The sequence below is a fragment of the Hyalella azteca genome, unplaced genomic scaffold, assembly GCF_000764305.2.
Source record: "Hyalella azteca isolate HAZT.00-mixed unplaced genomic scaffold, Hazt_2.0.2 contig8602, whole genome shotgun sequence".
Lineage (NCBI taxonomy): Eukaryota > Metazoa > Arthropoda > Malacostraca > Amphipoda > Hyalellidae > Hyalella > Hyalella azteca.
This window is the reverse complement of record NW_025938691.1, coordinates 25,768-40,441: the sequence shown is the minus strand read 5'-3', so window position 1 is coordinate 40,441 and position 14,674 is coordinate 25,768. Positions and strand designations below refer to the sequence as shown.

Sequence of the window (14,674 nt, the reverse complement as noted above, 5' to 3'; positions counted from 1 at the left end):
TTGATAGGATCAGTAGAAGTGTATTAAATTTTGATTACAAGATTTGTAGCAGACAGACAGACAGACAGACAGACAGAAAAACAAGAAGTGAAGTTAAAGAGAAGTGTTGTAAAAAGAGGCCTACATATGAGGGATGCTTGAAAATTAATAAAGTGTCAACATACCAGTTATAGAATTGTGGCTTAAAATCAAGAGGACAATTGGCCAACCATGTAGCCTCGGGAAAACACATAAAAATGTTTGCAAAAGTAGGTCCAATAGGAAGACCCATGCCCAAACCACCAATTTGTCTATAAAATTTGCTAGCAAATACAAAACCATGTTTAAAACATAATTCAAGAAGAGATTTAAACAGGTGAGGTTCAAACCCATGACACAGTCATTGACACTTTTAAACAAAGAACTTAGGCAGATATTGACAGTTTCATGGAGGGGTATATTGGTAAACAAATACCCCTCCATGGATTAGGTTTGTTTACCAATACAGTATACCCCATCCAGTTTCCATACTGGAAACTGAAATGCTCAAGAACAGCAAAAAATGCCAACACTCTACCAATCACAAAAACCAGACTAATCCCACTAATTACTTGGATCTGGCAGCTCTAAGCTGACATTTCATGAATAAATTTCGAAATTGTGGCTCAATTGTGCACTTTTGTTAACAATTAGTTACAAGGTATTTTCCTACTGTTAAACTGCTACTTAGCTGTCACACTTACCTTGCTGCAGGTGCTGCTTGTTGCTAAAAAAACATATAATGCAGGTGAAAACCCAAACTGGCTTATCAGGCAAAGTTTTCCAAGAATTAGGAGTAAAAACTATTACTTTACTGGCAGTTTTTTAAAAATGCTAGCAAATATGTGCTGTTGCTCTTATTTTTTATGATAGAAATTATTTTTTAATTTAAATCTTGTGGCTCCAAGTCAAATATTTTTGATAAATTTTCAATCATTTCTTAGAATCATTGGGCCTCATCTCGGAGCTAATACCAACAATGAACTCACTATGGCCATGGCTTCAGAGTGATATTAGGGAGCTGTTATTAAGTGGATCTTGAAGTTGAAGGTATAGGAGCTCACCAGGACCTCTACAATTGAAGTCAATTTTTCCTGTGATGCCTTTACCTCATAGGTAAATATGTTAATTCTAACAGCATTTAAAAGGAAACATATGTGTTGGCATTGGCAAGCAAAAACAATATTTTGGTGGCCAGGGATTTGGCTACTGTGCCTTAACATGTAACAGCGGAAACAGCCTATGTCCCCCCCCCCACTATTGCATGGCATGTCATGCATTAATTTTGATTCTTCTAAAACCAAATCAATTTAACTTAGCATGTATATATGAATTACTAGTAAGATAAATGTAAATGTATGGTGACAAATATTCCTCTCTGTAGTATTGTTCCAGATTGATGTCATTACTGACTATTACGTCACCTTCTGTGACATCACTATTCGCGGGCCACCGCGTATATAAGCTGGGAAAGCGCACCGTTAGTTTTAGGTAGTCAGACGTAGACGAGCAGTCTCAGTCTTAGGCAGACAGCCTTCAGCTGCAGTCATGCAGTTAACTCTAGACTCCGGCACTCCGGAAAAATGATAGGATTTAGAAAAGTTACTTCTGCTAAGGTCCATAGTAAAAAAAATATTTGCCATATTAAAAAATTTCGCTTAGAAAAAAGTGGCAGACAAGTGTCAGCATGAAAACTTTATTTGCGGAATTTACATACCTCAACAACATACTGAAAGCACTCTCAGGCACTTCCTTTGGACAAGACAAGGAAACCCTACTACAAACATACAAAGCCATCGGTCGCCCAATAATTGTACTATGATTTATTTCTCCAAAACATATGATGGTTGTCACTAAAACATTCCTTTCTGTTTCAGGTATGTTTTTCACGATCTTTTTTATAGTAAATTCACTTAACCCAATTAAAATGGTATGAAATTACAAGCCATCCTGTAAGCTTACAGATACAGGCAGGGTGGCCCAGTGGTTACAGTTCAGAGTACCATGATTGGAGCAGAGAGGCGCGGGTTCGATCCCAGCTCTGTGCGCCAGTTTCTGGTCAGAATCGGCAAGGAGGCTGGGCAGTTAAGCACAGCAGAATTGGAGCCGTGAGTTGCGATTTCGAGACCGTAACAAGCTGTTAATGCTCTGCGATGTTAAGAATCGGCGACAGGCCTACGGCCTAATAAACGCTGAAACCGCTACAGAAAAAATGCTATAAGGCTGCTGATATGAAGCTTGCAATGGACAAGGTAGTTGAAATGGTCAATAGCCTGTTCATGGATACGGTAATATTGCATCAATAATACGGTAATTAATGTACCATCAACTGGGGCTACTAGGGACAGTTTTGAGCGTTTTTTTGTTAATAACTGTTAATAACTTCTTATGATGAAACATTTCATAAACAAGTTTAGGCTCATTTTATAGCTCTTTGCAAGGGCTATCAAATGGCATTGTAAAAAAATTCCTTATGCTATTCGTAAGGTGCCAGAAGCAAAAAAAAGTGTCCCGAGTAGCTCCGTCAAATGGTGCTACTCAGGACACTTGGAATAAAACTTCATTTTAAAATATTTGAAAAATGCAGAGTGTACTCTTCCATTACTAACAGTACTCTGAAGTCCTCCTCTTTCTTTGTAGATGATGTAGAGGTAGAATAAATGAAATTTCTGTGATTTTTACTTGTTTTTCCTTTATTGATAGGATATTACCATAAACATTAATTACTGTCAACTGGGGTGACTTGGGCCCCGTTTTTGATTTTGTTTTGCAAACAAAACGGGGTCGTAAACGCCTGAGTTGTAAACAAGGTCATAAAGGCTGGAGTGACTTTGGCCATTGTTTATGACCACTAATGATGACCCCCCTTTGGCCATCATTATGAACAGGGTCCAATCCCCCAGTTGATGGTACCATATTATTGATGGGATATTACTGTATTATTGATGTGATATTATTCAGAGGCTCAGAGGCCAGAGGGAGAGAGCCAGTTGCGTCTGAATGTATTAATTGTAGGTTTGAGCAAGGGATTACAAATAAATCTGAATATCTATAGCTTCAAAATTCGCCGGTTATTTCAAGGAACGAAAATTACACACGTGCTTTCGCCACGAACGCAACTGACTTTCTCCACAATCTCATGTGAGCCTGTGAGGCACTGTGGCACTGTGCAGCGCAGGGCATGTTAGATTGTTAGTACCTAGTCATTAACCTGGGATCATGGGATGAAATATGTATATATCACTCTCTTTCAATATTTATCATTGATTTTACAATCGAACAGGTCCAGTCTCTTAACATGGCTGCTCTTTGCAATGTCTTATCTCTTGTCTTTTTGCCCACAGTTGCGCAAATCCTGAGCACTATTCTGTCAGGGGGCTAACTTGGACGAGTTTCCAGAGCTCCCTCAGCTCTAAAATAAGAAGAAGAGTTGAAGGTCCTATGTAGAAATATGTAGAAGTGATCTTGGTGAGGAATTTAAAAGCAAAGAAAACAGCCAGAATATTAACCATTTCTTAAGAATGAAAACGTTTCGGAGTCCAGCTCCATCGGCAGTTCAAAAGTTCAAAACATATAAGAAAAGCAGAATCAATTAGGAAACTAAATTCACATTGAAGATAAAAACATAAATTGACAAAAATAAAAACAAATACACATAAGGAGACAGGCCTATCTAGCTATTTACAATTTCAAGGGGATACGGATAGGAGCTGAAGGCTGCATTTAACCAAGGTTTCTGTTTAAAAATATACAGAGATTCTAAAATCTGTAGGTCAGTAACACCGGCCGTGTAAGCTAGAACTCTAAAATCACTATCGGACACCAGAACATTGCACTGCTTGGCATGGACGCGCACAGCTGAAGGAGGAGGATGAGCAAGTAAAGTTCTCGTTCTAAAACTTCTGCCCTTATGCTCCGCCAGCCTAGTGTAAAAATTGCAAGAGGTCATACCAACGTACACTGATGCGCACTGCGCACAACTGTATCTATATACTAGGGACAAATGCATAAAAAGAGGGAGAGCATCTTTATACTTGAAGAACAAACTGATTTTGAAGTTATTCACCAATATCACCTGCAGATTTACATTTGGAAGATATTTATTGATCAAATCTTTCAATTCCTTAGCCATAGTCTCAGTCTCTCAGATGCTTTACCAAAGTAGGAAAAGATGCTCTCCCTCTTTTTATGCGTTCGTCCCTAGTATATAGATACAGTTGTACAGTTACAGTTGCGCATCAGCGTACGTCAGTATGACATCTCGCAATTTTTACACTAAGTTGGCAGAGCATAAGGGCAGAAGTTTTAGAATGGGAACTTTACTTGCGCATCCTCCTCATTCAGCTGTGCGCGTCCATGCCAAGCAGTGCAATGTTCCGGTGTCCGATAGTGATTTTTGAGTTTTAGCTTACATGACCGGTGTTACTGACCTACGGATTTTAGAATCTCTGTACCATAAAATGGGGTAACTTTGACCACCTTTTTTTTCAAAATGATGCCATTTTTTCACTAGATAAGTTAAGCTTAAATTGAAATGTGCAAAATACAGGTCTATACTCTAGCTTTACTCACCATAAATTGCTGGCTCCTGCCTCTCATAGTTTTGATGTAATTTAAAAAAAAGTGATGGTCTTTGTTACCCCAGCTCTTGGGGTTTCTTTGACCTGTCTCTTATACACATCTAGATGTGTATAAGAGACAGGGTAGTGGTTAAACAGAGTGGGCGATAAGACTCCGCCTTGTGGGACGCCTTGTTTGATTTTTCGGGCTTTCGATTTGACGCTCCGAAATTCGACGAACGATTGACGACCTCGTAGATAGTTGCACAGCCAGCGTCTTATCGACGATGGTAGCGTTGAATCGAAAACGTCTTGCAGTAGGATGGCGTGATCTACCGTGTCGAAGGCTTTCGACAAGTCGAGAGCGACTAAGACGGTGCGGTGGGCGGGTTTGCGCTGATTCAGTCCTTTCGTGATTTGATGTGTAATCAAGTGTAGTGCGGTGGTTGTGCTGTGATTTTTCCGAAAGCCATGCTGGTGTTGTTTTGGCTGGAAATGTTCGTTAATCACGGGTAGGATCACCGATTCGAGGATCTTGGCAACGGGCGAAAGTAGGGTGATCGGCCGATAAGATGTGCCTTGATCGGTGGGCTTGCCTGGTTTGGGTATTGGGATGACGCGTCCGGCTTTCCAGATATCCGGGATGACTGACTATGTGAGTGAAAGCTTGAAAACTTCCGTGAGGTATCGAAGGCCCTTCGCGCCAACGGTTTGGATCTGCTTCAACCATGGCGGAGTCATCATCTGGAAGACCAGAAGAACTTTTCAGTAAAACCATGACCGATTTAACTGACTTTGATGGCTTCCCTTCAGACTCGCTAGTGATTGGCCGGTTGGCAAGAAGTAAAAAGCCAAGACTTCAAGCCAAACCTACCCACCCCACCAAAACTTCTTCAACCAACAGCCCACAGTCAACAGCTCGAGCAGACAAGCCCACCCAAGCTAGGGTAAATGCGGTATATTCCGACACATTAAGGATGCATCAAGAAATGAAAAACTATGAAAAATAACCCTATGCTTTACTCGAGTTCTGTTTGCTTTACATGACTCTCAAAACACTGCACTATGCACCAGCAACAATGAAACGTCACAAAGTGTTGCCATATTTATTTAAAAGCCTTTAGAATGCAAACCTACCAAATCCATATATTCCAACACAGTGTGACACTGTGTGTGACTAAATTCGGCATTTTGTGAGGCTAATTCCGGCCGCGCTTCAAACTCTACTAATTTGTAATTCCGACACTCTTGTGTTCAAATTCCAATTGCTGTGTGAGCTGTATTGGAATACAACACAGCTTGGAATTAGAACACTATTTAATAATGAACACTACTTATTTAGGCTTTTAATTAAGAGCTATTAAGCTTTTAATTGAGAAAATGATCATTTTTGCACACAGCTTGGAAGGAGCTGTGTGTGTCCAATTTAAGTTGTGTCGGAATTAGTTTTTATGTGTCTAAATCCATTTCTTAACTTAATCATCTATTAGTTTATTTACCACTTGAAATCAGCAAATACAAGTATACTTAAAGGATTCCTAATATATTCACAGACGTATTTAAAAGTGTCAAACCATAATATATTTAACTTAGCATGTATATATGAATTACTAGTAAGATAAATGTAAATGTATGGTGACAATATTCCTCTCTGTAGTATTGTGTTAGAAGAAACCAAGTTACTAGATTATGGCTTTAGAGCCCCAATAACTCTATCCTTGGATTTTGTTGAATACTTCAATAATCTCAGGCCTAATGGTGATTCTATTGACCATCTGTAGGTTTTGAGTCATTATTGTAGAATCACTTATAAAAAGATGATTTGATTTTATTTCTTCACAATTTGCCATCATTTGAATGTCCTGGCAAATCTTTTAGGAAATGCAGAGGAACATGTTTCCTGGCTGTAATTCTGGAGGTGAGATATTGTTTAGTTTCCTAGTTCATAAAATTATTGGCATTGGCATTACAGGTGATGATTAATAAATTAAAACCTAGGAAATTGTGATAGCCTTCTATCATGATTGTTTTTTCTGCTAATCTAGAATTAGTGTAATAGGTTTTTAATACTTTCGAATCAATTCAAAGAGGCTGTGTAAAGAATAACTTTCAATGACATCCTGGGCACTAATTTCTGTCCTCCATTTTGTTAAGTAGGTATATTTTAGATGCCTTACATCTTGCATACTACACCGCATTATTTTACCAGGCTATAATATAGATTGTTTCCTATCAAATGCTGTCTTCAAATGCACAATTATGAACTCAAAACCATTTTTAAAGATTATGAATATGAAATGACCAAATTTCTTGTCTCAAGCCAAGCCATTTCTGCGTACAACAAGTCTGACATTGGTACAATACAAATGTTACTGATGGTGAAGAGACTAAGTCATTCATGTGTGTGTGTGACTGAGAACATGTGCATCTTTATTGCAGGTGCATGTGCATCTTCTTCACTGGTGCATGTGCATCTTCAATGCTTCTTACTTTTTCAAAGCTTATTTGTTCCAAAAGTTTTTATTTCAATGTCTGTGAGTTCATTATGCACCATTGAAAAAACTACATGAAATGAGAGGTTTGACTGCAGCAGAAAGGTCAAGTACCTCCCACCTCTATAGCTTGTTGAACACTGATTCAAAAGTTGACAGGAGAATGGTTCCTTGCCAACATGCTGAACAGCTCCTTGATGTTAAAAGTTTATATATAGTTTACCAAATGGCCTACCTAAATAATACAGATAATATAGCTAAAATATTTTTGATCTGATACCAAAAATAGTATCTGTACTTGAAGAGTATATGTAAGAAGAGTATCTGTCAAGATACTTGAAGAGTATCTTGACAGAGAAGGCTGTGAGATTTCTGATTTTTTTATGGGGGTTATTAGAAATAAAGGATGTTTTCCTGCCCACCGGACATGATTAAAATCCTATTATTATAGGATAATCCTATAATCCTATTATATTGATAATTCATAATTTTCTTGTCCAAGTACTCGTGTATTTGGTTAATCTTGTGCACCAAGGCTATAATGTCTTGTCTGTATACACATATATAGAAAGTAAAAGCTGAAGTATCATTGTTCTACATGGTTTAAAATTATGCAGCAATGCTATTACCAGAGATTGCCAATTCATGTTCAATTTTATCAATTGAGAATCAATTGCTAATGTCTTAGCTACTTCAATATTGTAAGTCTAAGGAATGCAGTAAAATTATTATTTGAGGCATAATATCCATTGAAAGTTTTACTGACAAATTTTAGACTACTTTTGCACCAGTATAACACTGAAAACAATGTTGATAATATTATTTAATTAACAATTTACTGTAATTTCCAGGCATGGGAAGCATGGGCATCAACCCACTGATGTTCTGTGGAGGAATGCAAGCTCACCACACTCATGCTGCTTCATTATCTCATCACCCTCCTCACCCATCACATCACCATCATCCACACCACCACCAACACCATCACTTACATCATCATCCAGCTTCACAGTTACACCCACCTCCCTCCACACTAGCTCACCATCATGCCCAGCTTCATGCTCATGTTCCAGCCGTCCAGGCTCCTCCTGTGGAGGCTGTTCCAGCTGCTGCATGTAAGGGCAAGAAGAGGAAGTCGTCAAGCAGTCCTGCCAGGCCTCCAAGACCTGAGAAGAAAACCTGCACTGCTGGCATCCTTGAGCACATGAAAGACACAAATTTAGTTGTGCTATCTGATGATCACATCCTTATTATGAAAGCCAAGTATCCAAAGGTAAATTTAATAAACATGTTTCAACTTCATGTTGATTTCGAGTTGATAAAGGTATATTATAAAAATACATTATTTGTATAATTCCTGCTCAATTCACTTTTTCTCCAGCAACAAATCAAAAATTTTTAATGTTTGCTTTAAAATGCATTGCTCTTTGTATGTACCATATGAATAATCTGTTGTTTGCTTTGAAATGCATTGCTCTATGTATGTACCATATGAATAGTCTGTTGTTTCCTTATGAAGAATGCATCACACCAGAACATAAAAGGTTATGACTAGAAACCTGTGCTATGTTTCAATTTAAAGTAAGTGATACTGAATTTGAAAATTTCCTCTACCTAATTTACTTAATTTCCTTTTTAATTTCTATGCTATTCGAATGTATCATTGTGTCACCATTCATTTTTATGTGATAACCAAAACAACTTAGCTAATGTGAAGTGTATTGAGAATCCCTCAATAGTAAGAAGTGTTAATAACTTTTTCTCTTAATTTGTTTTATACAATATATTTCAAATAAATATGCCTGCATACGGTACTCCTAACAAATCTGAGATCTATAAGCATTACAAATGATGTAATGGTATCAACACAGTGTTTATGAAACACTGTTGTTCACTGAAGAGATTTGAGGTGCTTTCTCTTTATAAATTGCTAGGATTGAAAATTAATGGTTTTATTAGACTATTGAATTAAGTGTATAAATTATTGAAGTCAACATTTTTTGGCCAGGCACTTCATCATTACATCGTAGTTCCTCGTGAAAACCTCGCCAGCCTGAAGAATGCTGAGGCTCGTCATTTAGCTCTCTTCAGGCACATGGACGAGAGGGCGCGCAACTATATTGCTTCCCAGAACCTACAAGTTAGCTTCAGGTGAGCTTCAATCTTCAGACCATTGCAAATTGTGTGCTTCTCAACATTTAGAGGTCATTTTAGTTGAACCAATTAACTGTTTTGCAATAAAATTTATTTATTATTACTATTTTATTTTATCACAATATTTTTGAATACTAATCCATATCACATATCTCCGTAATAGAATTACTTTAATTCATAAAAAACGAATTTTTTACCAATTAATACACCAATGTATGATTTTATATTAAATACTTATAAGAATTATGATGTAGGCAAAATATAATTTATATTACCTAAAACAGGTATGGCTACCATGCAATACCCATCACTGACCAGCTCGTCTACCTGCACGCCATCAGCCAAGACTTTGACTCGCCTTGGCTGCGCACCAAGAAGCAGTGGAATTCATTCAACACTGAGTACTTCATTGAGAGCACTGGTTAGAAAAACTACCTTGATGCATATATACTTTCTTAACTAGCCAACGTATTAGTATAAATTCATTCAATGATAGAGGTTTCAGAATTCTTAATTTTTAGCCGTTGGTGAATGATGCTTGTTTTTGAGTAAAAAAATTAGTCACGTGTAGTTGTTAATTGTTGTAAATATTCTTTATTGTTGATATTGGCAGCTGTGCTTCAATGCCTTGCTAGCCGTGGCAGGATGGTGACGTGTTCAGCTGCTGATGGTAAGAGACTCCTGGAAATGCCCATCAGTTGCCATAAATGTTCTCATCCAGCCTCGAGTATGATGGAACTCAAGCAACATCTCCTGAAGCATCTCTTCACTGGACCCCTGATGCCTGATGTTGCTAAATCGGTCCATCCCCTCTGGCCTACCGTGAGCACTTCTTTGATGGTACCATAGTGAACATTCATTAATGGTTGTATGTTTATTTCTAAAAATTTCTTAATTTAGGTTGACTTGTATAGATTTATTATAATTTACTTTTTTATTATTCAGTACCGTATTTTAATGCCGGATGTTGAAAATTTTAGGTACCATCAACTGGACCTAAGAAGAAAGAAGGTGGACCCGTTATCTCTAAAGCAGCTAAGAGAAGATAGCAATTAGCGAAATCGTCCACTCGTGCTGCTAACAGACAAAAAAAGATTGTCTCCTCTAAGGTATGTACCGTATTCAAGTTCATGAATTTTGTTTCATAGTGGAAAAGTTTTTCGTCTTGGCAAGTTGTCAATTTAAACCTAAGATAATCTGGCTGTCTGCTTGCATTCCCAGATAGGCAGCTGTGCAGAATTGAAAAATTTCACAATTTTATTTATTATAATTATCGGTGTTAGGGATACAAAAATTTGTTTAAAAATATCTTAAGCAAGAAGTTTTCTTAACCCTAAAACTATTGCCTGGTGCAACAAATGATTTAATGTTTTTATTATTTATTTTCTCTGAAGAAAGGGATACAAAAGAAGCAGCAAAAGGGGACGATTTCAACAGAAGTCACTAATGAGATCAGAGAAACTGGACCCTCCGCAAGTGGAACTAGTTCGAGTGACGCGCCATCAATGCCGAGCAATCCATACTCTTTTGGGGACCACTACAAGAGCAACAAGCTTTCATTGCCCACACAGGGGCTGTACAGTTCACTCCGCCTTGCTCCTGTATCGACGGTTGCATCCCAGCCCAATACTTCAAACTCCGTCAGTACTACAGCTCCAGCAATCTCAGCTCCACTACCTGATCCTATGGCATGTTTCAAAGGCACTGCACTCGTCAAGACCACAAGTACATTAAAGTCGGTTGGAAAACCGTCCGTGACGTCATTGACTTCGCTGCAGTCCAACAGTGGGTCTAGCTTTGTGGTCACTTCCAGGCCGTCAAGTACTAATACTTCGGTGACTCAAACAAAATTTCCTAAGAACAACGTTGGCAGCGTTCCTTCTATTGTAACTCCTCCTGCGTCATCTGACCCAATGGCGTGCTTTAGGAAGGTTGATGCCCATATTGCTAATGAGAAAAATCTGAACAATATTTTTAGGACCCAGCATCCTCCTCAAACAAGCTCTCAACAATCGGGTGCTTTGCAAGGAATGACTGCAAACCTGAGGACTAATTTACCTTCAAGTGTAAACCAAGGGACAAACATTGGATGCATTCAGGAGGATAATTCATCCAAGAGTAAAGCAGTTGGCCTACGAATGCCGAGCGCAAGCTCCCTAAATTCTTCTTTGAGACCCGCCACAGCAAATTTAAAAAATCCCTCTACCAGATCATTAAATTCAGTACCTGTTGTGAGGAATACGACGTCAAACATTGGGAATTTTTCATTAGGACTGATGTCTTCACAGTCGGGCTTCACGCCTAGTCTTAAGAACCCGTCTTCTGGACTAAAAACATCATCTCCCGCTTATTCCCCGCTATTTATATCGACAAAGAATTCACCAGGTCTGAAGAGTCCACTTTCGACGATACAGTCACCTATGATGAGCAACCAACGCATGATGCCCGCATCATCTGCACCCAGTTTCACATCTGCAAATACCGAATCTCAGCAGGAGTCACAAGAAGAAGATAGCTCGTTCACTTTCCGCAACCCGGTGTGCATCTTTAAGCATCCTAAATCAACTTTCAGGAAGCAGATGTCGGGGTCGAAAACTGCTTCGGTTGTGAGACGTCCTGTGATCCGTCCCCCGCCATCCAACCCTCTTGCGTGTGCCATCCGCCACGCCAACTGGCGTAAGACGTTCATGGAGCTCCGCAAGCCCAAGGTCTCTGTCACGCTGGTACGTGGTTCTCTTTAGTTTCTAATAATTATGTACTCTTAGGAGGTTATTTATGCTGGCTCTCATCAGCGTGACATGCGTTTCATTATGCAAATCTATACATTTTCAAGGTATTTCATTTATATGACTTGCACCTTGTGTGATAATTTTTTTCTTCTTTCTTCATATTTCACGTGTGAAAATTATTTGTTTTGAAGGCGCAAAACTTTCTTGCTGAGCTAAAAACAATAAAAAATCTCCCGAAAATGTATTTGCTGTGAATATTTATCTGGGAAACCCAATTAAAAACAAACTGTGACAATCATAATAAAGTGCAAAATATTTTGTATGTGCAGGCAACCGCAATCACCAGCACTGCAATTACCACGAGTACCACCAACTCTTCACCAGTCAGTGCTGCAAACGCTAGCACCTCATCTGTGAGAAGCGAATCCAGCTCTGCTATGGCTGGGGAAGGCAGTGGAAATGCAGCTCTAGACGAGTTACATGTTACTGATGCAATAAATCCTGATACAAGACATGGTAAAAACTCCTACGTCGCTCCCAGTGACTTGTGCTCTGGTGCGTCAACAGCAACAGAGAGCTGTGGTAGTAGTGATGAAACTGGAACCCAAGATGTTGATGCGAATGCCTCAGCTACCGTCAATGACACTTGAGTCGACACTCAGCAGATTCTGTTATAATTACTGTGAAAGACGATGTTTAGGGTTCGATTGTCCTATAATGACTACGAAGCTGCTTCAATCTAGAGATGAAAATTGTCGTCAGTTATGTCCAGAATATATGTCGTTTCTATTGAAGGCCGGCGACATGAGTTCTGTGGCAACTTCATGGCATTAAAGTTTCTCTGTGGCTCCCAAACAGCAAGCTCATTTAACATTTTAGATGAAAGTTTTCATCGCAGTATTTGGTCATTGTTAGAAAATGCTGATTTAACAAGGAATGCAATTTAAGGAAAGAATATGAATGTGTAGAAGTGTGCTGTTGTACTTAAATGCCATAGAAAGCGGTTGTTTCGCTCGTGTGAAAATGAGACGTTTAATGGTAGTTTTAAAAATTAAGATTTTAAGTTAATAGTGACTAGAAAACACTTGATAACATCCAACTAGTTCATTCCAGCTAAGTGGCCATCGCCAGAGTAGGAATAATATCGATACTATTTGAATCTCGCATTGTCTACATATTTTTTTATCTACGATTCTCTTAATTTTTAAGTGATTATAATTCAGTAATTATTTCTATTGTAGAGTTTTAGATTGCTTGTTAAATGTCTTACGCAGTAATGCTTAATATGAAGGAAACTAGCATGGTAGCTATGGCATTCCACTTGCAATACTCGGCAAGCGTGCAATTTGTGAACTTTTTTTTGGTTTTCATTGCGTTTCAAGGCACTTATATTTATAAATGGGCTTGAGCTATTGTTTCAGATCTTTCATTTAAGATGATGGGCTGTCTGACTTCTCATTATCTTCAGTAATATCATAATGCCGCAGCGTTCAATTTTTTTAATGAAAAAAAATATGTGCGAGATGCACATCTCCAAACAGGCACGGAACTATTCAGATTTTCCCTGGCTCATAAGATGTTGTAATTCATGGTTCAAAATTCAGCATTCATCACAAGTACGAGTACTGAATTGTATCCATTGAAAAGCCACTCTAAATAGTGGCATGTAAGTTGGTAAGAAAGCACACAGTGTGAGAGGCCCTGAGTTGAACGAATAACCATGTCAAAGTACTATACTTCTTTACAAATCTTATCGCTATCAACATTAAGGAATTTCACATTACAAGCTTCTGCGCATGAAGTTTACATTTCATTTTAGTTGCCTGTGATAACGTATCTTGGTCAAGCATTCACTTCACTAACATGCATTGGGTTCACAGCGCACTGAACAATTTTATGTTGTGTTACCCTAAAATTGAATTGGTACCCATTTTAAATGGAATATATTTTATGAATTTTTAATTGACGACGATTGAAGTAATGAAAATTTTGTTTTACACATTAAAAAGTGAAACAATTTATCCCACAGTAAGCGATAGCTCGGTATAATTTACTCAAGCTCCGAGACACAACTTAGAATTGTGTTACAGAATTTTTCATTTTATTGTTGAAATTAAAATGAATAAACATTTGTAATGTTTTCGAAATAAATTCCAGAGCTTAATGGTAAAAACTGTTTCTCTTTACTCTATAACAAGAGACTTGTGACAATCTAAAGATTTAAATCGTTATAGAATTAAATTTTCGTTCCAACTAAAGTTTGAAGTGTTTACTTTACACTTCAAACTTTACATATGTAAAGTTTAGTGCGAGACGAAACGAGTCAAAAGCGTGAACTTGAAATTGAAGCTCCGAAACTCAGCCCGAACTGAGTAAGGGTATCAACATTTAACATAGAAGAAATGAGCCTTATCTAGATGATACTCCTGGGTTCTTCGCCCTTATTACAGGCTCGGTTCAAACTAAAGTTGCTTTGACTTGCCATTCCAGTAGATCAGGTACTACCATTCATAATTCATAATTCTCATTGTCTTCAATGAGAATTATGAGATTTTATTCAATGAGAATCCATTCATATTTCTCATTGTCTTCAGAAACGCGGTTCGAGTGTTCGTCCCCATGCCTTAACCCATTATATACTGACGGGACTTTCCAAGCCTTCGCCCAGACCTATGTGTACGGATAGTTAATGTTAGTAATGTGTACTGACCAAAATGTTAAT

General features: G+C 38.2%; 1 protein-coding gene across 2 annotated transcripts; it reads left to right on the top strand.

Annotated features, from left to right (window-relative positions):
• The first annotated feature begins 6,300 nt into the window (after positions 1-6,300).
• On the top strand, positions 6,301-14,641 carry LOC108673935 (aprataxin). Of its 2 annotated transcripts, XM_018161824.2 has the most exons (8): positions 6,301-6,495; positions 7,921-8,342; positions 9,078-9,220; positions 9,508-9,644; positions 9,837-10,045; positions 10,204-10,332; positions 10,618-11,946; positions 12,282-14,641. In XM_018161824.2, exons 1-6 carry the CDS (start codon positions 6,459-6,461, stop codon positions 10,270-10,272), a joined length of 1,017 nt encoding a protein of 338 aa, XP_018017313.1. In that variant the 5' UTR covers positions 6,301-6,458; the 3' UTR covers positions 10,273-10,332; positions 10,618-11,946; positions 12,282-14,641. The 2 variants fall into 2 exon arrangements, with proteins under 2 accessions (XP_018017313.1, XP_047737645.1); XM_047881689.1 differs by lacking the exons at positions 6,301-6,495; positions 7,921-8,342; positions 9,078-9,220; positions 9,508-9,644; positions 9,837-10,045 and having other exon boundaries at positions 10,268-10,332; positions 12,282-14,640.
• Positions 14,642-14,674: the final 33 nt, after the last annotated feature.